The 26,217-nt window shown below is 34.2% G+C and overlaps 1 protein-coding gene across 1 annotated transcript in view; it reads left to right on the top strand.

The window, feature by feature from the left end:
• LOC150094183 (glutamate receptor ionotropic, kainate 2-like) overlaps positions 1-26,217 on the top strand; it is an 86,671-nt gene that overhangs the window by 35,642 nt on the left and 24,812 nt on the right. The window contains exon 2 of the mRNA XM_090412416.1: positions 18,576-18,737. Coding sequence (XP_090268542.1) covers positions 18,576-18,737 — 162 coding nt within the window. The remainder of the gene's footprint in view (positions 1-18,575; positions 18,738-26,217) is intronic.

Raw genomic sequence — 26,217 nt, 5'->3', positions numbered from 1 at the left:
ATATTTTACCGGAGTAGGAGGTGGTTACTGTTCTTTTGCCATGTATTCTTTGAAATGCACTAAGTAAGGACTTACTAAGAAAATGATTAGTATTCAATTTTTCAGATTATTCGATAATCACTGGGATAAATTAATCTCACTTTGCATAAAGATTACGGAAAATTCATTCTTCTGAGAAACATGGCGGAATTCATTTACAATTCACTTCTGTCACTTTTCCCTTCCAGATAGGTGTTTCCGTGTTTATTCCAAGTGCATTGTCTATCAAAAAAGTCTTCTCCAAATACTGAACCATACAGGCTTGGAATATGTTGCATTCATGGTTTATTTTTCAGATTAAAAGTAGTTGAATCTTTGCTCATTTTTACACCAAAAATCTGTTCTTTCTTTTGATTTCTAAACTAATTTTCCCACTTACTTTGTATTATTTTTTAATTATTATTTTTTTAATTTTAATGACAATTACCAGACCTTTGAAAAGTACTACCTACATAGAATATCGTTACGCAAGGCAATGATGATATTATTTGGATGATATTACACTTTCATGTTTTCTATTGTCGAAAAACATGTGAACATTCATTCGAAGAAATATCAAAATTTGATTGTTTAGAATTAACGTAGAACCAGCCAGGAATATGAGACATATCTTAAGTCTCTTAAATGCGGGTATTTATTAGCTAAGTGACTATTTTTGGGATAGAGAAACTCAAATTAAGTTTCTGCGATGAAAAACCCTCCCTATTCCATACTAATAAACTCTAAGAAAGTATTAAGATCGATATACAGTCCGGAAAAACTGATCAAGAATCCTTATAGCACACGAGCATTTAGCTATCTCAACGTTAGCAAACTTGCTGACCAATTTATATCGAAATACTGGTCTCAGGTATTCTCATTTGGAGTAGAAGGGAGAGTTTTGACGCAGGAGAAAACAACAATTATCATTGTATGTAATGTGGTTCTTGTTTTTTTTCTGTACTTGATCGTCCCACTAATAAACGAAGGTTCGTAATTGGCTTCGTTTTTCCTTTTACTTCGGTCTTCATGAATTTATTCTCATTGGACTTTCCTCTATCCACCCATTATTTACTAGTATACGTACTCTTTCTTCTCTCACTAAGTTTGGGTTTGGGAAAGATTTCTGAAATTGTATCCATCTTTTACTAGCATCTTCCTACAACACGAATGCACCAATGAGAGATGAAAGTATCCACTACTACTATATATCCTATTAAGGATCATTATTAGATGTCTGTAGGAACAAACTTTATTGGCGGAGTCATTTTTATCGATGTGTAAATATGATAATGAATTATGAAAACAAACAAAATGAAGATGGTACAAGATTAATATGGTGCGCAGATCAATTTCTTTTTTCATTTTCCACATCTCTGAGACGTATGAAATCCCAATGCGAATTACGGTGTCCTGTGCAATGGCAAATGCGTCATCGGTGTGAATTTTTTGCACGAGGACCGAGTGAGGGGAAATTTGATGTCACTGATGGTGAATGGAATCCTGATTAAGTAAAGAACCTTCGATAGGCCGGTTGCAAAAGAAGTGTGAATTAGAGGAAAAGGAAAACGGCCTCAGGCATATCCGATGCTGAAGAAGTTAATTAAAAGTGCCAAACAATTCCATCGTAAGAAAACAGCCAATTAAAAAAAAAATTAAAAAAAAGATCGCATTGTGCATTGTTCGTGTACGGCCAACAGGCACCAGGGAATGATAGAAAAAGCATTGACTTAAGATGTAGACTTCACCTCTTCTTCGAAAGCTAATTACTTTCACGGAGTTGTAAGTTATTAAGGGATGACTTAAACGTATGTGAGGAAAGTATAGGATTGGAAAATGGAGCTGACTTTAAAAAGAAAGGATTGACAACCACATGTCGGTGTCCCTTAATTAAAATGTCACAAACTAATCGGACCTCGTTGCTGTAATGAATTACCTGACCTCATCACTTGAGAGGGGGTTCGCTGTCAGTGGACAGCTGCCTCCCTTCTGGTCAGTGATTCAAACTTAAGCAGTATAAGAAGGGAACTTTTGGAGCTTATTATATGGATCTTAGTTTTCGTCTCAATATTAAAGTTAAGAATTTACTTGTTTTTCTGTTTCGGAATCTGCATTTATAATTTAAGATCGAAGAAACAAAGTTAAAGTTCATGCGTTTTATGATTCATTCATGATCATGATAACGATCATCATGATCATCCTCATTCGTGGAAAAGGGATTGATGCTCTCATGAACAACGAGAGGTTTCCAGTGCAATCTGTCTTTCTATCTATCCATTTATTTTCTGTAAGAGTCTAGACCACTTATATTCTTAATGTTTTTTTGTCCATTTCTTTCGTGGTCTTCCAGACGGCATCGTTTTCTACACTTTCCCGTTTTGGGGAATTTTAGAAAAGTTTTCGTTACATATTTGGTTATACATGTTCATATGACTGTAATTTCTTTCTTTGATTCATGGAAATGAATAAAAGATATTAATATCGTTAATATCGTAAGATATTAATAACAAAAATAATAAATCAAAGTATACATTATTATTATTATTATTATTATTATTATTATTATTATTATTATTATTATTATTATTATTATTATATGGGAACAACTATGGAAACAATTTAAGAAGTCGCCGAACAATATCGCTTTAAAAGCTGAATACAAAAGAAAACGGAATCTCCTAACAACACAGATTAGAACGGCAAAAATAAACTATTTCAGCAACAAATTAATAACAGCTCAGAATGACATAAAGGAAACCGGGCAACTGATTAATGAAATGCTGGACAATATACACAGAACCACTGCCTCCAGAAAAAATAAAACACAGCTTTGCCTGCGACCCCAAATCCCTCAAACAGTCGGCAAACAATTTTAATTAGCACTTCGTGAACTCTGTCCAAAAGCTACAAGAAACAACCTTTCCTCACACAAACGAACATTCTCCACTAGGTCCACGAGCAACCCGGTCGATGTGGTTCCCCACAGTAACAAAAGAAGAACTATCACTGGCAATTCAACAAATTAACCCTAATAAAGGACCGGGGATAGACGGAATCAGACCAAAAGACATCAAGAAACACTCAACCAAACTACTTCCGGTTATACAAAAACTGTTAAATAAAATCTTCGAAACGGCACACATACCTCAAACACTGAAGACTGCATTAATCACACCCATACACAAACATGGTAAAAGAAACATTATAAGTAATTACAGGCTCATCACTGCGGTCTGTAATCAACCAAATCATGCAGCACATCATGCATCACAAACTCTCCACATACGTTGAAAAATATCAAATCATCCCCAAAACACAATATGGCTTTATACATTTAGTTTTTGTATTTATATAATTTTATATAATTAGTTTTTTATTCAAAAAAATAAAGGAACAGCAACATTCCTGGAAGATTTCAGAGACCTAATAAACGCTGCACTGGATAAAAACATAATAACATTAATGGTATTCACTGGCCTAACAAAAGCATTTGACACACTAAAAAAATTAACGAAACTCACGCATATCGGAATTGGAGGTCGTCTACTCCAGTGGTTTAAAGCATACACGAAAAACAGAAAGCACACCACACGTATAGGATCAGCGTACAGCAAAGAGGTACATATAACCTGTGGAATACCGCGAGGAGCTGTCCCATCTCCCATTGTATTTAGCATATACACACACGACATAAGCCACCTTCCCCTAAAAAGTAAAATCTTCCAGTACGAAGACGACACGGCCATAGTATCCATTCACAACAACGCAAATATCGCTTACACAAATACGCAACACGACATCAATCAAATCACTAACTGGTTAACCAAAAATGACATATATAATAAGCCCTGCAAAAGCAAAGCTAATGATATTCAAAAACCCCCAAACCCTATCCATAGAAACCAAATACCTCACTATGCGACATCCATCCTCCTGTACACAAAGCGCCGATCCTAAAACCACAACCATCACACAGGCAAAAAACAACACGCTATCTCGGACTTCACTTCGATGCTGATCAAAGTCGGAATAGCCATACAAACTACCTACATACCAAGCTTAGGATAATAGCAAGCAAACTATACAGATTAAAAGATATTGCTCCAACCCACATAAAATTACTAATCTATAAAGCATTATGTGAAAACATTTTAAGATATGCAATCACATCATACGCATTCTGCACAGACTACAGACTTAACAGGCTACAATGGTTGCAAGATAAAATGATAAAACTGATATTCTGGGAACAACCCACTCTTATGCAGGAAGCACGGACAGAACACAAAATATTTAAGGTGAAACACTTATGCCACTGCACAGTCAGGTTAAAACATTACTACGGCTGTAGTAATGTTTTAACCTGACTGTGTAGTGTGAACAACATATCAGATAAGAAAACCACAGTCAACAAACTACATAACATATAAGTACAACAATCACTACGGCAAAACCACCCGAAACTTTTACGTACTTGACATGATAAACAAACTGCCTTTCGACGACAGAAACCTAGGAACATACAGAGAGCTGAAACAGGCACTATATAAATATTATAGTGAGAATGAAAATTAGAGCAATTCCTGTTTCTCTCTCTCCCCCACACGCACGCACACACACACACATACACACACACCTATGACAAACCCCTCCCTCTTAAAAATCATCACTATAAGAACACAAAGAAACAAACACACCATGTCTAAATCCAACCCTACTTGCAAAAAAAAAAAAAAAGTTAAACTGTAATAGCAGTTGAAGTCTTCCAAACATGTAAATCAACACCTGGCTTGCGACCAATATAGAAACATAACGATGAAACCACCGCCATCTATCATCAATTATCTTCCTCAGATAAGCTCTGCTAAACTTCCAGGAAGAAATCAGAAATGCCTCTCAAAGAAAGAATATACTACATTATACAGAAAAAATATATATTAACTTGCAAGTATCTGTTATTCACAATTGTAATGTGTTATAAATATTATATATGTAATTATTACACCATCTATGTATGCAATTTATCTGAGACATAAAAAAATATTTAGAATATTATTAACTTGCAAGTATTTGTTATTCACAATTGTAATGTATTATAAATATTATATATATATATATATATATATATATATATATATATATTATTATTATTACTGATCTTTTGGGAACAAAGAGAAAATCACGACCTTATAAACATTGCAATGTCAGAACACAAAACACTGACATCAAAACATTTATGTCACTATGCAGCTTTTGCTGAAACATTATTTCGATGTCAACTAAAGGACAGTTAGAAATACATACCGTATAACAAGACCTCAGACTACTAATTATATCACATATAAATACAATAATCACTACGGAAAGGCCACGCGAAACTTCTACATCCCAGACATGATAAACAAATTACCTTTTGAATACAGAAACCTTACAAACTACAATAGCCTGAAAAGAGCTCTAAGGACATACTACGAACAAGAAACACGCACCCAAAATTCCATACAAACTTAATGAAACACAATACATTCGCTCAGGCTTCCAGTTCAGCGACGCATCGAGACATTCCAAGTTGTTGGGGGGGGGCGAATTTCTCAATCAATGGCTGCAGAGGAAATCAAGCCCATTAAACATAGATTTGTTTTCATAGCTTCCCAACACAGCAAACGAACATAAATAATAACTGGTGTTATTCTCAGATAAGCTCACAAATAAGCTTGGAGGATGAAAGCGGAGAAATAACATCTTATTTAGGATAAAAAATAAAAAAAATAATAAAAATAAATAAAAATAAATAAAAATATGTATTACATGTAATCAAAAGTATCTAATGTATGTATCATATGTTAAACATTATCATAATTATTATTGGAAAAAATTATTATTATTATTATTAATTATCAGAATACATGTATGTGTCATATGTAAACAAATGTATGTAATATTATATCATATTTAATAATTTATTATTATTAATTAAAAAATAAAATAAAATAGAATAAAAATTACTCATTGTGACAAAATGAGTACTCAAAACGGAATACCCCATAGAGAATAGTACTCAAAATTGCTGTGTTCTTGTACATGTAATTTTATTGACTGAGAATTAACTATTATAGTAATTGTAGTAAAATTATTATGATTTTATTCACGTAATTTATACACAGTCAAAACAAGCTATCATATAAATAAAAATTTGATTGGTGATTCAGAACAATTCAGAGTCTACCCAAGAATCTAAGAATAGGCCGTCAGGTAGCGTCGTAAACTATGGACTGTTCCAAGTAATCCTGTTTTTTGTAGGTCATATGGGGTCACTTCTCTGATGTTTAATTGCTGTAAATAGTTGGACAGCTTCTTTGAAGTTGCACCAAGTGCACCGATAACCATTGGGACGACTTTCGCGTGTTCAAGCCACAGTCGGCCAACTTCGATTGCCAGATCTCGACATTTAGTTATTTTTTCCAGTTCTTTGTTGTTACCAGTGCCCAGTTAATGCTGTTATCACTGGGTACTGCAATATCGATAATCCAAACCTGTCGATGTTCGATAATTGTGATGTCAGGTCTATTGAGTTCCAAATGCCGATCAGTTTGTATTCTAAAGTCCCAGAGAAATTTTTGCTCTTTCTTTTTCCAGTACAGTCTCTATTTTATGCTGCCACCAGTCATCAGAAGTAGGAAAGCCATATTTTCTGCATACATGCCAATGCTTTATAGTCATTTATTTACAGTATTTACAGTCAGTTTGAGCTATTTTGCTGCAGGCACTGATTAGATGTTCTACAATCTTCATCTTTCTGATCGCATAATCTGCATTTGCTGTTATTATTGATGTTCACATTTTTGCTTTGATTGCATTAGTTTGTAATGCCTGTTCTTGAGTTGCTAGAATAAATCCTTCTGTTTCTTTTTTTAATGCATCCGTATTGTATCCATTGCCATGTCTTGTTGACGTCGATTGTGTCCTCAGTATCTCGAAGAAATTAGCCATTCAAGGGTTTATTTTTCCAGCACACATATCGGGTTTATTTTGTTCTTCTTTTTGTAATCGGATTTGTCTCCTGTTGCTTTCAGAAGACCCTCTTGTGTAACTGCTTGAAGCATTGGCTCAGAGCTATTGTCGATGTAACTTCTTAAATTAATTTCTTCTTCTTCCACAGTCTGTCTCACTTGCAGCAGAACCTATCCACCTATTCTCCTCCGTAGGTACAATCGGTCAACATTACTTCGTGGATGTAATGCATAATGCATAGTCACTAGTTTTCTAGTTTTGAGGTCCAGTTTGTCCAGGTCTTCTTTTGTCCAATCTATTATGTCAACTGTGTATCGGATCACTGGTATAGCCGAAGAATTCATTGCTCTAATTGTGTTGAATCCATTTAGTTTTATTTTCAGGATATTTCTAACTCTTTTGATGTACTCTGATGCTGCATGTTGTTTAACTTTCGAGTGGAGAATATCATTGGCTTCTAATATTCCTAGGTATTTATAGTGATCGTCAGCTGAAATTGCTTTTATATATTTCTCTTGATCAAAATTAAAACTGCTGGTGTCATTAATTTTTCCTCGTTTAATACATAAAATTGCACATTTATCTAAACCAAATTCCAATTTGATGTCCGGACTGAAAATACGAACTGTGTTCAATAAAGAATCTATTTACTGGGCCGATTTTCCATAACTTCAAGTCATCCATATAGAGTAGATGGCAAATTTTAATCTTACATTTAGGAATTTCATATCCAAGTTTTGTTTCTTCAGAATCATGGACAAAGGTATCAAAGAAGTGTTGAATAGTAATGGTGACAAGGAATCACATTGGAAAATTCCACGTTTGATGCTGATATCTCCAAATTGTTCATTATTCACTTTTAAAGTTGTTTCCATGATTTTCCATGATATGTTCGTTTCATAGCAGCAGCAGAAACGAACATATGTTTTTGCTAATTCCAAATAGTTTTAGTGATTTTAGGATCCACGATTGTGGGAGGGAGTCGAATGCTTTCTTGTAGTCTATCCATGCCATGTTTAAGTTATGAATCTGAGAATCATTTTATTAATAAGGATCTGGTCTTTTGTTCCTCTAGATTTTTGAAAATTGCCTTTTTGTTCAATAGGATAAATATGAATATCTGATAAGTAATGGTATATGGAATTTGCAATGATTGCAGTTAACAGCTTAAGCATAGTCGGTAGGCATTTTATTGGACGATAATTACTTGGGTCTGCCCCTTTATCCTTATCTTTCATGAAGAGAAACGTGCACCCAAATATCATCCAGTCTTCCACTGAGCCTGACTGCAACAAATAATTAAATCGTTCTGCCATTCGATCATGTAGTCTGGTTAGATGTTTTAACCAAAATCCATGGAGTTCGTCTTTGCCAGGTGCACTCCAGTTTTTTAATTTTCTAGCTTGAGCACTGACCATTTCTTTGATAATGATATTTTGCATTTGTTTTTGTGTAATTTCCGACTCTATATCCTAAATCCATGAGGAATCTTTATTGTGTTCAATAGGATTATCCCAGATTGACTTCCAAAATTTGAGTGTTTCTTCTTTTCCTGGTGAATGATGGTTTGCATTTGTATTTCTATGGAGAGACTGAAAGAACTGACGTTGGTTGTGTCGAAATTGCAATAATAATAATAATAATAATAATAATAATAATAATAATAATAATAATTTTTTTAACATTTTATTGTCTCAGATAAATTACATACATAGATACAACAATAGTTTTATATACACGTATATATATATATATATATATATACACATAATATTTGTAATACATTACAATTGTGAATAACAAATACTGCTGAGTTATTAATATTTTTAAATTATAATAATTTTTTTTTAAATAAATAATATTTTTGTTCACTGCTAAAATATTTACACATACATATATACAATAGTTATCTTGAGTATAATAGTTATAATTTTTTTTATGTCTCAGATGAATTACATACATAGTTGCTGTAGTAATTATATATATATAATATTTATAACGCATTACAAGTGTGTATAACAGATTCTTGCAAGTTAGTAATTTTCTTCCTCGAAGCTTAGCAGAGCTTATCTGAGGAAGATAATAGATGACAGAGGGTGGTGGTTTCATGGTTGTGTTCCTATACTGGTCACAAGCCAGGTGTTGATTTTACTGTTTGTTGGTACGTGCATGAAAGACTTCGACTGCTATTACAGTTTAAATTTTTTTTTTTTTTTGTGGAAATAGGGTTGGATTTAGACATGGTGTGTTTGTTTCTTTGTGTTCCTTGTAGTGATAGTTTTTGAGAGGGGGGGTTGTCATAGGTTTGTGTGTGTGTGTGTGCATGTGTGGTGGGGGAGAGAGACAGGAATTGCTCTAATTTTCATTCTCGCTATAATATTTATATAGTGCCTGTTTCAGCTCTCTGTATGTTCCTAGGTTTCTGTTGTCGAACGGCAGTTTGTTTATCATGTCAGGTACGTAGAAGTTTCTGGTGGCTTTGCCGTGGTGATTGTTGTACTTATATGTTATGTAGTTTGTTGACTGTGGTCTTGTTATTTGATATGTTGTTCTGGTTACTCTATATGTTGGGCTGTAGTAGTGTTTTAACATGACTGTGTAGTGGCGTAAGTGTTTCACCTTAAATAGTTTGTGTTTTGTCCGTGCTTCCTGCACAAGAGTGGGTTGTTCCCAGAATATCAGTTTTATCATTTTATCTTGCAACCATTGTAGCCTGTTAAGTCTGTAGTCTGCGCAGAATGCGTATGATGTGATTGCATATCTTAAAATGTTTTCACATAATGCTTTATAGATTATTATTTTTATGTGGGTTGGGGCAATGTCTTTTAATCTGTATAGTTTGCTTGCTATTATCCTAAGCTTGGTATGTAGGTAGTTTGTATGGCTGTTCCAACTTTGATCAGCATCGAAGTGAAGCCCAAGATAGCGTGTTGTAATATTGTTGTAAATAATAATAATAATAATAATAATAATAATAATAATAATAATAATAATAATAATAATAATAATAATAATAATAATTATTATTATTATTATTATTATTATTATTATTATTATTATTTATACGAGTACTCCATGGAGTCAAAAGCTTCAACGTAGGAGATTCTATCCACTCTATGCATTAACACAACCACCCCAGGCAATCTATTCCACTCATTCACCTCGCTCTCTCTCTCTCTCTCTCTCTCTCTCTCTCCAAATAATACTCCTAGCCTACGCATCCTTACTAACCACATTCTTAGACAACTTCCAAGTGTGATCCCTTGTTTTCCAGCACTCCTCATGAATTGCAAATTTTCTTTTGTGTCAATATTATGGTATCCCTTTAGTAACTTATAAGGTTCTACCTTACCTCCTCTCCTCCACCTCTCAGCTAAACTCTACAACCCACACACCTTCAATCTGTCCTCATAGGGAACATTCCACAGACCTCTCATAATCTTGGTCACTCATCTCTGAATCCTTTACAGGTGACCGAATATGTGCACAGTAGTTAGTATATGGTCGAATCATAGACTTATAAAGAAGGATGAAAACCTCCCTATCTTTGTGTTTGTTCTTCAAAATCCAAGTAATCCTCTGAGCTATTTTCCAACTCTTGCAATATATCCTCTGAATTTCAAATCTCTATTCACCATCACCCACAGATCTCTAGTCTGATCAATTTCCTGTAGTCTGATACCATCGATATGATGGAAAGTGTGTAATATTTCCGTCATCACAAAGTGCATTATCTTCCATTTTACAACATTAAATTTATAACCATTGTCCTTTGCTCAAACGGCCACTTTATTTAAATCATCTCAGATATCTACATCACCTTTATCAACAATCGCCCTCCTTAGTTTTGCATCATCGGCCAACAACTGAATGTTCCCCCTCTCATTGTCCGCTATATCCTTAATGTACCAATAAAAGAGTAGTGGTTCTAGCATCGAGCCCTGCTGCACTCCATCATACACCACCATCTGATGTCCGTCTATCAGCCGCCTACCTCCCATCCATGCCACCCTCATATCCATTCCTCTTTGCTCCAACGTATGTAAGTTTTCCATGCGGTATTCTGTCAAATGTCTTTGAAAGTCCAGTAGTATCGTAGCGTAGCCATTTCCTTTATCCAGTCCAGTTGTCACCTTATTATAAAATGTGAATGAATTACTTAGGCAGGGCCTTCCTTTTACAAAGCCATGCTGCTCCCTATAGAGTAGCATATTCCTCTCCGTCCATTTCTGAATTTTACTTTTAACCAACTTTTCCAATAACTTAACCATCGCTCCAGAGATACTAACTGGTCTACAATTTATGTATGTTCTCAGTCTTATGATTAAATAATAAATTATTTGCGTGTTTAATATCACGTGATTTTTTCCCATTCGTTTATTCCCATGTTTTCTGGTAGAGATTCTTTATGGTGCCGGAAGATGTATTGAGAACTTTTTCCTCTTTGAGTTTTTTTGTCTTAAAATTTCAAATAATTGATGTCCGCTTATGAGTCAAATGCTTGCTTAAAGTCTATAAAACAACAATAAATGTTGTTTGTTTTTTCCCCATGATAATTGTAAGAGTACAGAATGGAGTGAAGAAATTGGGGAAGACCTTCGTCCAGCAGTGAGCCTATCCAGGTTGAAGAAGAAGAAGATAGATTGCGCCAATTGTAGATATTCCTCTCCTAAATCCCATTTACTCTTCTCGTAAATGTTGCTCATAAGTTTGTCAGTTTTCATTTGTCTAATCACAGCATATATTTCGATCTTTAATATCTTTGGAGTTTCTTCAGTGTTACCGAACTAATGTTTCATAATTTTCAATGTTAACTGTTGCAATAAAGGTTCCAAATAGTCCATGCAGATTTCCGATATTTTTTTTAATTCACCAATCAGATCACGTCTTTTATCATTCATTTTGCTGGTGTAGATTTGTATGTTTTTGAAAGCTTCTTTATTGTGCTATATATTAATTTTTCATTATGCCACACAACTGCATTTTGGTATAAACTGCTTCGAAAGAAGTCCATGGACACCATGGTGTGGAGAACAAAATGCCATGGTGCCCACCTTAATAAGATTTAGGACCTCCTTTAGCTGCGAACTGCAGCAATCCTACACAGCATACTTTCCACAAGTATACGATTGCGATGAATGGGAATTTTGGACAATTCTTCCTGTAGGCATGTAACGAGGTCCTGTGGGCGGATGCCCCTTGACCTCACCGACTCTCCAATTCATCTCACAGATATTCAATAGGGTTGAGATTAGGACTCTGTGAAGATCAGTCAAGTGTAGTAACGTTTGCTTCCACAAACTACGCATTTAAGAGCAAACGTTACTACACTTGACTGATCTTGCGTAATATGTAATATGCAATATGTTATAGTAGAAATGAAACAACGTAGGAAGCATTGCATTGTCCAGAATGTTCAGATACTCTCGGAGTTCAATTTCGTGGCACCACAGAGGTCTGAGGCTAAACTAGAAAAACAGGACTATAACATCACATCTGAATTTCATAGTTGGGGTTACGCACTCTAGTAAGAGGCGTTTACCAGGCATCCACCACACCCAAACCTGTCCATCAGCTTGGTAGAGGGTGTAACGTGATTCATCGCTCCATAACACATTTTTCCAAGCTTCCACGTCCCACTGTACACACCACTGAAGGCGACCATGTATGTTAGGTCTGATAATGCGGTGCTTGCATATTGAGATCCTATCATGGAAACCTACATTGCGAGCCTCGGTTCCGAATATTTTTATGCAGATTCATGTTCCAGTCGATGCCTGGAACTCCGCATTCAACGCGTATTCCGATGAATGACGGTTTTTGCATATTATCTTTCGTAGCACTCTATGATCGTGTTCCGTTAGTGTGGTGGGTCGTCCACTGCCGGTAGCACTTTACTCCCTGCGCTTCCATCTCAGTATGGTATCACTGATGGTTGATCTGGGATGGTCCAGTTTGTCGACAATTTGCCGAACAGATAAGCTACAACAAATTCTTGGGAATATGATGCACCCAAGCATCATATTCCCAAGAATATGATGCTTGAATTCAAAACAGTTACCAATTAGGAAGACCTTGAAGGTCTTCCTAATTGGTAACTGTTTTGAATTTAAGCTTTATTTTTTCTGATTGAATTTCATTAAGCAGAATATAATCAGAATTTGTATCTATATTGTTCAAAGAGTTTACATTTTAAAATGATGTTCCCCATTTTTATGTTGCATAGACGTCCAAAGGTCTCTGACATGACTACTATATTCCACTTATTTTTATTATTAATCTTCTTCTAACAATTTATGTTTTCCAATTTTAAATAATGTTCTGATATTAACTGTTGATATATATGAGTATTTATAATGTTCTTTACTGGTCACCTGTCATACTTCTCATCTCGCTTGATTGGTCTACTGAGATACGCGTTCGCTTCCCCGAACAGCTTTTGCAATTATTATTATTCAAAACTCATATATCGGAAATGACGTATTTAACCAGAAGAATAAAAAAAACCCATGACTCATCTCAATTTCAGGATATTGTCTGACCTTCTTAAAATAAAAATCATAGATGTGAGGTTTCTTACAGCAAGTTTTCAAAAGATGGTAATATCGGTTGCAGGTTTGCTGCGGCTAGTAGTCATGACAACATTTTAAGAAGCCTTTTCAATGTCTTTATCATGTACATCGCGTACTAAAGATAACTTGAACTCGTCTGAAGACTTATAGATAAACTAAAAAAACTGTTTTGCTTTGCCAAAAGATATGGTTCAGTAGATAAGCAATATTTATTCATATTCGCTATCTACTTAATTAACTTCTTCGAGCACGTGATTGTTAATTTAGATGAATGAAAAATGTTATCAAGCCAATCACGTGAGCGATGAAGTTGTGTATTTCCATAGTAATCGCAAACAATGGAAGAATTATAGTTTCAAGAACAATTACTAACGTAATTGCAGCGTTTTATAAATGTATCTCGACTGCCTCTGAAGGGGAAGAGAGCCTTACTGATAGGTGTCAACTTCTTAAAAAAATTATGTTTTAATATTTCATCCATTCGTTTTTGCATAATTTTAATTAAATTTAAGTTTTGTTTATCCCAATAGTCATCACCTCGGTAAGCTTAATTTCGCTCTTTGTTTTCATTGCAAAAGCGAACACTGTAACGTTATCAGATTTATGAGCTCAGCAGAGGGGAAACTTTCAAGAGATTTCTAAGGGAATGTGGGCATATTACGATAATAGGTATACAAATCAATAACATCATGTGAAGTGAGTAAAGGTTCGAAAGAGAAATAAGAACTTTCCATCAATTGCTACAAAATATGTATTTTACATCACGACAATGCTCCAGCTCATTCAGCTGGAGAAAACAAAATGCGTGAACGTTGGTTTTTCGTATGATAAGTAAATCAATGAAGATATGTCGATTACAAAAAACAAATTAAGCGATCTTTCTCGACACTAGAGCGTTACTAAGTGTTTTGAGTAGCTACGAGTATTGAAATATAATACTAACATTGTTAGCTTTGAGATCTAATTAAAATTAAATAAATCTCCTTTTTTTTGTTATGTGCATTTGGAAAGATGTTTTAAATCACCTGTCATGTCCGTTCAGTGCGTTCGTCCGTCTGTCCATTTATACGCAAGTTATGGCTGGACTTTGGCTAAATGGATTTTTATTGAAATTGGATATTTCATATTTTCCTAAAAAAATTCTCGAGCTTTTTGTATTTTTCATTTTAATCAAGCCTTTTCAATGACAAAAGTTGGCAAAAACGTTTCAGATCTTAAAAAAGTCAGCGTCGACCAAAGGGAAGTTGGACTTGATGATTTCGACTAAAATAAATTGTCTTGAATCAACGCAATTTGGTTTCAATTGAAACCATTTTAGTGGTCAAAATTGGGCAAAACAAACATTTTAGAAGCAAATAGAATTATCGGTTTCCTTTGAAATAAATATCTTTCGTCCCGACAAGTTCCACTTCGCCCGTGTTTTATTTTACCCTTTTTAAACTTCAAAAACGTAAGTCTTGGGAATCTTATAGGTAAGAATATAAACAATTAGTCAGTAAAGCTTCAAAGAGCTCATGTTGCACTTTCTCTCTCTCTCTCTCTCTCTCTTAGGGACGTTTTTGTTCGCGTAGTTACTGTAATGAGAACCCCTAATATGGAAAAAATCAACTCCAATAAAATATTCAAATTATCGAATAAAAAAAAATATCGCCTATTCATCGCCATTTTATAAGCAACATTTTGAGAACTAATCAAATCCAGTTTACAAGAAAAATATACATCGGAATGACCGCTGCGGTTTATTATATCTGCACAAAACGTCCGCAAAAGAAAGAAAAAAATGACGGCATAAGAAGTTTCAAATTAGCTTAATTTCTCCCATTCTTTGCATATATTTCTAAAATAGTTTATGCTTCGATCACACAGTCGACAGTTCTCATTTCTATGAGCTATTGATGCTTTCACCTTATTACACTTTGATGTTTTTGCACCCCATTTTGGAGTCATGAACCTCCTTAACTCAGTGAGTATAGACGAAGCTGTTTGGTTGGAAAGATATTGGTTCAAATCCCGTCTAAGAAGCGAAGAGCCTTTAATACTGCACTAACCAATCACGCTGTAGGCAGAGCGGGTCACCGGTTAAAATTCAAATAGTCGTATGTACGATATTTCGTGGATAATTGAGCTTGTATCATCAGCTGAGTTTTGCATAATCCTTCTCATTAAGGAATCTACTTCTGTAAGAAATTTCCAAGAATAAGAGAAGGTGTTTCATTGACCTTCTTTTGTTCGAATCGATCGAAGCTGCCTCTAGTTAGTACGTCCTGTCGATGTACTAACTAGAGGCAGTGGCTTCTAGGGGATCAGAAAAACCCTCGTTTGCATTAATAGTTTTCGATACTCAACCTTAGGATACTACCGTCTTATTAAAAATGATAAAATGATTTACATAATGACAAGCATCTTTGGACTAAAACACTTTCTGTACTTTTTAACTTCAGATTTAGATTTTTCAGCAAAACAAATAATAGGGCATTTGAAACAGTAAATTTATTATTATAAGGTTTCAATAACCATATGTTACATATTTATAAAATGTACATTCAAGTGCATGGCCTTATTGTAATATGATAAGCATAAATTCCACAGGATCCATTTGAAAGGTTTTTCAATGTAGTCGATTGTACATTTCATAAGTGAGTACAAATAAATACATTATAGTAATGTTTTGTTTACGCACGCGATTTTAATTGTATCTTTAAGTAAGATAGACTAATGTAATTAATGTTTAGTTGGAGGTAGCAGTTCTTCGATTTGTTTATCATCCTGCCAACTTACATCAGTCTCATAGCCTAAGAGGATGGTGTAACAAATTGCGTGTTCACCCAAATACAGCGAGTCATTTAAGATTTATTAAGCAGTTTCTTGTTGAAAAGTGTCTTGCTTTGAAAATTCAAGAAGTTTTGTTTTTGTTATCAATCGATGATCTCGAGTATTTTAAAGATGAACATAGAAGAGAAATAAATATGTTATCATGGAAGAATAAATTATAATACGCTCCAGTTGTATTCTTTGGGAGAGTACAACCCTATTCTAGTTTAATGGGGAATCTTGTGCATCAAGAACGTGCGAATACCCTAATCTCATTATATACGAAATCAATTTGTTTAGTGTTGACTAAACATAAATCTGAAGCAGTCTTTCTGCGTTTCCACGGCAACGATATTTTTTGTTTTGTGCACATTTTATAGTCAAGAACGAAATAGACCAACACTTGTACTTCGACGGTATCCCTCTTGCCACTAATTTCTAACTCTTGTCCATTTTAAATCCTTGTGTAGACTCTGCTTTCAACCTAAGTGCACATTAGGAGTAACTGGAGAAATAGAAATTGGAAACGTACAATGTCTTCTCTAATATGTCGGTTCTCTTGTATTAAAAGAAAAATAAATAAATAAAATAGTGAATGCAAGAACTACGAGAGCCGACGCTGTAATACAAGTCAACGCTGATAATAGAATTGCTTCCTCAGTGAATTCCGAACAAGATGTGCAAGATGGTTTCACCATCATCCAGTATGTCTAACGAAACCAAAATCAATCGTGAATGAATTTCCATTATGTCTTCAAAATGCAAGCCTCGTTTGTCAACAGATTACTAACAATAACAGTGAACTCCTACCATATAAATCTCCAAACTTAACTGCAGATAAAAGACTTAAAAATAACACGTATAATCCAATGGATTAAGTTGAGTTTAGCATTTTGAGTTTGCCATTCTAAAGCAAAACAGCCAGGAGGGTAGACTCTCGTAAAAACTTTTTCCTATCAACGGAACTCAAAGTTTGCCTTCCGATCAGATATCCGACTTGACTGTCAACGCCGGCTAGATAATGGTGGCTTCCGTGCTTTGGTACGGCTGTTATGTAACGTACGTGAGAAGCAACGCCAAGTCGCAGAAATACATTGAAATTCCGCAAGGGTAGTTTTGGAAAGATCGGAGTCTCAGGTAAAAGCACGAGAAGGTAAAAAAAAAAACTAAAAAGTTCTTCGGATGACACCTGAGAGGTCGAGAAATCTAAGATAACAACGGAAATCACAAAATCTGCAGTCTCTTAACTTTTGGGGCCCCTAATACAAAAGAGGGTGTCTTCTGAAATGACCTGTATCCGATGAAAGGCCAAAGCTACACTGTGGGCCTAAAAATATTGGATTGGCCAAATACGGTAAGTTTATTTAGTTCTATAAGGAAACTGAAGAGGCAAGGGATCTTGGCGTATTGGTGGATAAGAATTTAAAGTTCAAAGGTCACATAGCAAAAGTTGCAAATACAACTCAGAGGATAATTGCGATGGTGAAGCGAACCTTGACACGTAAGGATAAGGAAGTCATTTTGCCTCTTTATAAGGCTTTGATAAGACCACACTTCGATTACTGTGCGCAGATTTGGTCTTCCGGGTTCCAAGGAGATAAAGAAGCTGTGGAAAGGGTGCAAAGAAGAGTTAGAAAGATTATATCCGGATTATGGGATTTAGATTATGAGGACAGATTGCGAGTATGTGGATTGCAGACTCTGGTTAACAGGAGAAAGAGGGGTGATATGGCAGAGGTCTTAAACTTTTGAATGGGTGTTATAGCATTTCAGATGATGAAATTTTTCGTTATATGGAAAGCGGGGAGAGAACACGGGGGGGGGCATCCATGGAAGTTAAGGTTCACAGTCAAGAAAGAGGTAAGAGCTAGGTCTTTCTCTCAGAGAAGAGTGAGTGAGTGGATTAGTTTGCTTTTAGGGGTAGTAAGTTCATCTAGTGTGAATGAATTTAAGGGGATGTATAGCAGATGGATTGGGTGATTTTTAGCCTCCCTCGATGAGTCCCTGACTCCCTGGAGATCTCAGATAATAATAATAATAATAATAATAATAATAATAATAATAATAACTGCTTTTTCCAGTAATGATAATAAAAATATGCCTGCACAAATACCATCTGTGATTCGCAAATAATGTCACCGTTTTTGTTTCTCTTTTTTGCAGGAGCTTTGTTCACTGAAGATCAGAAAGACAGCCCTACCGAACTGGCTTTCAAATACGCAGTTTACCGACTTAATAAGGATCGCACCACCCTTCCTAACACTACTCTGGTTTATGACATTCAGTATGTTCCGAAAGACGACAGCTTCCACGCCGCTAAAAAAGGTAGAAACACGTTTGAAATAAATAAAACTTAAATCTATTTTATATACAAGTTTATTATTATTAAATTCATATTTCTGGAATGTAGATGGCGTTAGCTTCCATAAGTAACTAAAGTGTCATACGACTCTGCCATCTATGGGAAATACAAGAAATGAATCGATAAATAACCAATAACGACCACTTTGAAAATGTGACTTGTATGCCGTTATTCGCTTTATTATTATTATTATTATTATTATTATTATTATTATTATTATTATTATTATTATTATTATTACAAAGTTTTTTTTAAGTGGAATGTAATGAAATTACGGCAGGACAAAAGATAGGATAAAAAATATTTGTGTGTTATACGTAAATATTTAACTTAGGTAGAACACAAAAAATATATTTGTCCTGTTTTTTAGAGAGGATAAAAATTGCTTATTTCAATGTGGACTCCCCCCCCATTTTATTATAGTTTATGCCTTTTAGTATGTTTCTAACAAGTCCAAGACTAAAAAGCAAACATTGTACATTTATTCATACAGGATATCCTCGATCCCAGCTATTCGATAATGGATAACGATACAGTAATTAATTTTAAGTTAAGCTACCCAAACTGCCAATTTTTATTGATCGATGTCCTAATTGTAATTTAATTCTTGTATTAAGTTATGATGTTATCATTCTTACAGAACAGTTTCAATATACAGATGAGTAAATAGAAAATACAGAAAAAAATTATCTTTCAGCAATTTTTCGGGACATTGACATGCGATATTTAGTTGCTACAAAACAAGCATTTGATTGATAATAAAAAGACGATTATATTTTAAATTATTGTCTTCATTAAAATATATTTCGCGTTGTTCTACTTGCACCGATTTCTTATTCTTTTAATGTCAGTTATAAGCCAGTCTTGAGTGTAAAAAAAAACTACACAAACAAAACTTTTACTTCGCGAAATTGAAATTGCAGCTAATTTAAATTCCTCTTAGCCGGTAGCGGATTAAAGGATGATCAAAACCTTCAAAATTCATTACATCAATATACGGGGAGGGAGGAAACAGAAGTGGGCCAAAAAATGTCCTACTTTTCGACTGTTCGCGGAACTGCAAGTGTCACCTTGAAGTTTTTGCGGTGTTCCATTTTTTAACTGGAGATCCTGAATCGCGTTAGGCGACAGAGAAGATAAATCTCAGGTCCCGTTAAAATAAGAAGAAAGAAAAAATCCTTCTGTAAGTACATTTGAGCAGTCGACAAAGTGCGAGTTTATAGCTTTCCGCATTCAAGTAGCCCGGATACGTCAATTATCTGCGGAAAAGAAAACCTCAACCTGCGCAAAGCACGATCATGAGCTACCTCTCTTTCTCTCTCTCTCCGAGTGACAGCTGATGAGTTCCTGAGATATGTGCGTTTGTGTTACGTAAGGAGACGAGTGTCAGAAAGAGAAATTAATGGTGGGTGCTGTTTTAGAGTGTTTGGAAATCCGTCAGCTCCCTCGCTTCGCGTTTCCGATTTCAAGGTTGTCTGCAACTGTTTTGCTCACGTAATAGACCGAAAGAAATGATTAAGGAGTAAGCCAAGAGTGAAAAGCTAAGGATGCACAAACAAATAAACTAATCATTCAGTTTAAGCGAACGTTTTCATCGTTCTAATTCGTAATTAGTTCTGCGTTTTCACAGCGGTGCATTTTTAGTTCATCTTTATTGTTAGTAATAATAACGTTTGAGTGCATCTTATGAACTAAAATTAATGCCTTTTAATTCATCTTATGAACTAGTTTCTTCTGTTTTGTTTTCTCTCATCATATAAACTAAAATGAAATCATTTTATTTCATCTTGAATAGCGCGCGCGAACCGGTCTTCCGCTACTATAAGGGACGAACTGGACCCTTTGGTAAGTATGCCGATAACCGACCACACGAGAAGCTACGTTCTTGGGTTTCGTTCGCTTTTGCAACGTCGTGTTTGTAGTGGTTCGACGATTTTCTTCTCCAGCTGAAATGGACGAACGTCGGTCGACGAGGACGAACCTTCCAGACGACCGTATAGACAAGCACAATCCAGGAAAACATCGCAAAAATACACGAATCTATATTTACAGATCGTAGGTGAATTATCCGTGATGTTTGTGAGATGGCAGGACTGTTCAGCGAATTTAATAGTACCATGACAAACGCGCTCGCTAACACATCACTCGTTCGACAATTCCTGGCTTCCAAAAACACGACAGTCATTCTCCATCTTCGCTATTCGTCTGACCTTTCGCCCCCTGCGACTTTTTTCTATTCTTCTAGATGAAATTCCTGAGGAAAAAAGGCGTCGAAAGATCCAGGCAGATGCTGAACATTGACATACTTGCAAAGATGCATCGAATCATGGAAAAATCGCTGGGATTAGTGTATACAGTGATCCCAGGGACTACTTCGAAGGATCTATCGGAAACTAGGAGTAAGGGTACATTATTTATTTTTATGGGCAAATACCTGAACCTTTTGGCTAGCACCTCATACCTCTTTATACCTAGAAAAGAACCTTCTTAAATTCATCTGAAAGATAAATATATTTCACTGTCATACTAGCATAAAGGTGAGTTTTCTTGGATTGATGCTTTTTCATTATGATAAACACACATAACAGAGATTCGAAGAATGGACCTTTAGTTTGTTTCTGACTACTAGTTTACGAAATTATAATGATACTGTTATAAATTAATTTTAATATGTACCAATGGCGTTTTTAAACAAAATGCTGTATAAACCTATAAAGTTCACGGTAAATGTTTTATAAAAACTTTTCTAACAAAGAACAAAAAGGAATAAAAATACAAAGACGTGAAAAGGTTTTCGCAAACATAAATAAAGAAAGAGTGACAGAGAAGAAATGTAGCGTGTAAAATAAAGCCACCTAAATAGCGAACAGAACTGGAAGTCAAGAGAGTCAAAAAAAAAACGAAGGTAATGAGCGGAATTAGACCTATATGTATGCAAATGAGGACTCTCAAAGGCCACAGGAATTCTTATATTTCCTTAATGAGGCGATCGATAGCTGAAGAAAGTGAATCAAAGTGTTAAACTTCGTGTTAAGAACCCTTCCTATTAGGGCTACCAACTTGAAACTTCGCAAGGGGGCATTGATTACATTGAAACCACGCCGATAAAACACGTGCCAAAATAATGAGTTGAACTTCTCGAAAGAGCGATCTTGCAAACGTAACACAAATTGTTGGGGACACCCAAAGAATTGTGCAAAAACTCTTGCATTAACAGTCGGTCGATTTTTCTGATAATCTCGCAAGATCACTTAATGCGAAAATTTTTCTTTTTTCAAGAATTTTTGCATTCTTTTCTGAATAAACAGCAAAAGAGAAAAATGAACATCTTATATAAATGTTCTTTTCTTTCGCGCTATCATTTACACTCCACTTTTTCTCTTTATGGTTATCCCATTTCTTGCTGCTAACCATTTACTTGATCTTCTCTATTTTCCGTAAGTTGAGCAGTAAACACAATTCTCATTCATTCTTCACCCGGAGAATCCTAAAAACCTTTTTTCTTCAGAATATTAAAAGTTACATTTTTATTAACTCATATCCAGGATTATTAACATAATTTTAGAAATTCTAATCTTCGGTTTGAACAATTACTTATCTTTCTAAGTCTTATCTTTTTTTTATCAACCATTTTTCACAATCTCTAACCATGTTTCTTAATTGTTTTGGTTTCGTCTGAATTATTAAAGCTATTTCTCAACTATTACCTCTTCTTCATTTGAAGAAGAGTCTTCTTCATCAATAGTGATTCAGGATTCTTCTTCAACAGTGATTCAGGATCTCTAAATATCTCTTTAATTATCTTAACTCTTTTTACGACTTACTAAATGTCTCCTTAACATTATAAATAACTTAAATAAACAAAAGTTGTTTATTTTCCCAAGGCTCTTTCAAGAATATAATCCTTTAAATGAACGAAACCTGGGCTTGTATTAATATTCTCTGTCTGCAGACAAGGAATTCTACGGCTCTTAGAAATGTTATTACTGCAGACTCTTGTATTACACTGTCGTATATTTGAACAACCATTGACTTTATTGCTAACTTTCAGGTTGTTCCGGAAATGAGCCGCACATCGGATAATCTGTCGTGCATCTACTCGAGTTTCTTGGACAAACTCCAAAACGAAATGAAAGGAATGTCGTGTGTGTGATTTACTATAAGGTGGAGTCTGAAGATAGTAGGTTTGGAGCTGATAAAAATTATATGGAAATTGAATTTTTATTTCTTACACAGAAATACATGAGCACATCTTTAATGCTATCTTAAAAACATGCGTACTTTCATTAATGATCGGGGTTGGAATCCCCCTATAGGAAAGCTTATAGAAGATTTTTCATTTCGAGTTTATAATCCAGGTGAAACAGTCAAAACCGGCCAGAGAAAAGAGGCATTGATTGATAGAAGGAGCAGATAGGATTGACATTTCTATATTTATTAATTATGTTTATTAAAAGCCGGGAGCGAGGTCACTTGGCTTAATATGCTAATAGAAGAGATGATGGAGCAGGGGGAGACTTAGGCGGTTAGAACTAAATAAAATTAAATAAAAACGTGTCAGTGTCTATTCAGTTTAGTAAGACAGCCAAAAATCTTAATCCCATAAAAATAGATTTATAATCAGCCTTAAAGTTCTCCATTAACAATTCAATTCAAACCTTATATAAAACACAATCTCTCTCTTTTTTTTTAAAGTTTAAATGAGTTCTCCTGGAGGTACGTCTAGAAGATATAATTGGATTCAAAAGAAGTATCACTATCATTATTAATGAACAAATAATTTTTTTTTCTTATCCATCTAGCCCTACCCTCCCTCTTCAATTTGAAACCCGTTTCTATAGAGAAATTAAGAGTTATCTGAAACGCCTGATGATCTCATTTATAAGCTTCGCCTCTTTTCAAAGAGTAGTCGATAATGTTTGGCTTTGCAAATTCCAATTAACAAAGGAAGAACCAAAAAGAAGGTTTTTATCTCGAAACGCTAATTACATAGCCGTACAAGGGATCAAAAAAATTCAACACGGACCTACATCACGGTGTCTTTAGGGATACCAGCGATATGTGACTGGTAAAATGACCCTTTTAAAAGGCTTCACATAATAAATTTTTATATATTAGATTGAGAGCAAGCAGTGCTAAAAAAACATGACGCATGGTAATGACTTTCATTAGCATTGGAAATTTGTTTTTAGAATCTCAGCAGAAGCAGCTTCAAATTACAAACTAATTGGTTCGTGTGCTCAATAATATTCCATAGAACGGCTACATATCATAACAAGCTTATACAGATAAGGTATAGGTTTTTTTCCCTAATTCGTAGTGATATAATTGAGCTACGCAATGTTTCATTTTTTACTTGGTAAGATGATTCTTTGCGTTGTTCTTTTCTTTTTTTTTTGCTTTTTTACTTCCTGTTTTCTGTTTTTTATTTCCTTTTTTATTTGTTTTTCTAATGAAAAACATTTTATAGAATTAAATTATTCTATATTTTAAACATTACAAAACATATATAATAAAATAAATAAAAATGATTACGTAATTTTATCAGGAGACTTAAATGCAAGAATTGGAAACACGAATTTAATAATAATATAGGAATACATGGAGAGCATACTCTAAACAGGAATGGTGAAAAATTGATTGACTTTGTAGTTTATAATAACCTAAAATAATGAATTCCTTCTGTAAACATAAAGACATACATAAATATACATGGGCAGCAAGAGGATGGAAATCAATATTAGATTACTTTATATTAAATGAAAAGACATCAAAATTTTCACTAGATATTAGAGTTCACAGAGGATATGAAATAAGCAGTGACCACGTCCTTCTTAAAATAAAATTAAGATTACTACTTAAATGGCTACCAGTAACAAGAACAGAAAGAAAAATTGAAACATTTGTTTATAACACCAGACTACTGAATGACACAAATGTACAATGGCTATATGAACAAAGAATTAACTAATATCTAGATAAAATAAAACAAAATAAAGAAATAGAAATAGAATGGCTTAATATAAAAACGATACTAAATGCAGCAGCAAATGAAAGCTTAGGAAAGACCAAAAAATTCAATAAAAGGAAAAAACTGAAGATCTGGGATGATACAATCGAAGAAATAATCAAAAAGAAAAAAGAAGCCTATCACAAATGGTTAAGCACTAAAAGATTAGAAGATGAAATAGAATATAAAAGAATAAGAGCCATAGCTAAAAGAGAAGTCAGAAAAAGACAGAGAGAATCATGGAATAAATTTGTTTCTAATTTAGAACATGATTTATATAAAATAAGACCCAATGTATATAAGATTTTGAAACACCTAAATGCAGATACCAAAGAAAACATAAAATTAAACACTGAATTGAAATTAGAAGAATTTCTAAATTACTACACAGAACTGTAAACAGACAAATATTTTAAAAAAGACAACTGGCAAACAAAACAATTAACGAAAATGAAAAGGAAATAACTGAAGAAGAATTAGAAATCAGCCTGAAAGAAACAAGAAACGGAAAATCACCTGGAGAAGATAAGCTAGGTTCAGAACTATATAAATACGCAGAAACAAGATTCAAAGGAAGACTCTTATTATTTTTAAATAAAATTTACTCAACTGGTATCCCCCCCAATAGAATGGAAAAAAGCAATTGTGATTCCTATCTTTAAGAAAGGTAATAGAGATGACCCTAAAAACTATAGAGGTATCAGTATACTAAATTCATGTTACAAAATATACAGCAGAATCTTAAATAACAAACTAATGAAATATTCCGAAAACTTTATTCTAGAAGTACAGAATGGATTTAGAAAAGGACAATCATGTATAGACCCAGCCTTCTGCCAAAAATTAATAATAGAGAAAAGAAGAGAATACAATTTAGAAACATATATTGCATTTATTGACTTTGAAAAAGCATTTGAAAGTTAAAAGAAACATATTATTTAACATATTAAAAGAAAGACAAATACCAAATAATATCCTAAAAGCTGTCACACGTGTATATGAAAATAATCAAATACAAATAAGATTAAATCATGATCTATCATATACAATAGAGATAAACCAAGGGGTCCGACAGGGATGTCCTCTCTCAGCAACTCTTTTTAATATCTACTTAAATGAAATAATAATAAAATGGAGTAAAAATTTACATCAAGGAATTAAGCTTTCACCTACAGTTAACTTAAACACTCTCCTCTTTGCAGACGACCAAATAATAATTACAAATTCTGAAGATAACTTACAGAAAGCTATTTTAAATCTAAATGAGATATCCAAAGATTATGGTATGATAATATCAACGGAAAAATCAAAAACTATGGCCTTTAAAGGACAAGATCCAGCAAGAACTAAAATAGTAATAGATAACAAGATCTTAGAACAGGTGAATTCATTTAACTACCTAGGATGTATGATCACTTATGAAAATGAAAAAG

This window comes from Typopeltis vanoorti, chromosome 22, assembly GCF_054136105.1.
Source record: "Typopeltis vanoorti isolate ZY-2024b chromosome 22, IOZ_Tvanoo_1.0, whole genome shotgun sequence".
NCBI classification, from domain to species: domain Eukaryota; kingdom Metazoa; phylum Arthropoda; class Arachnida; order Uropygi; family Thelyphonidae; genus Typopeltis; species Typopeltis vanoorti.
This window is presented reverse-complemented; position numbering and strand designations above follow the sequence as displayed.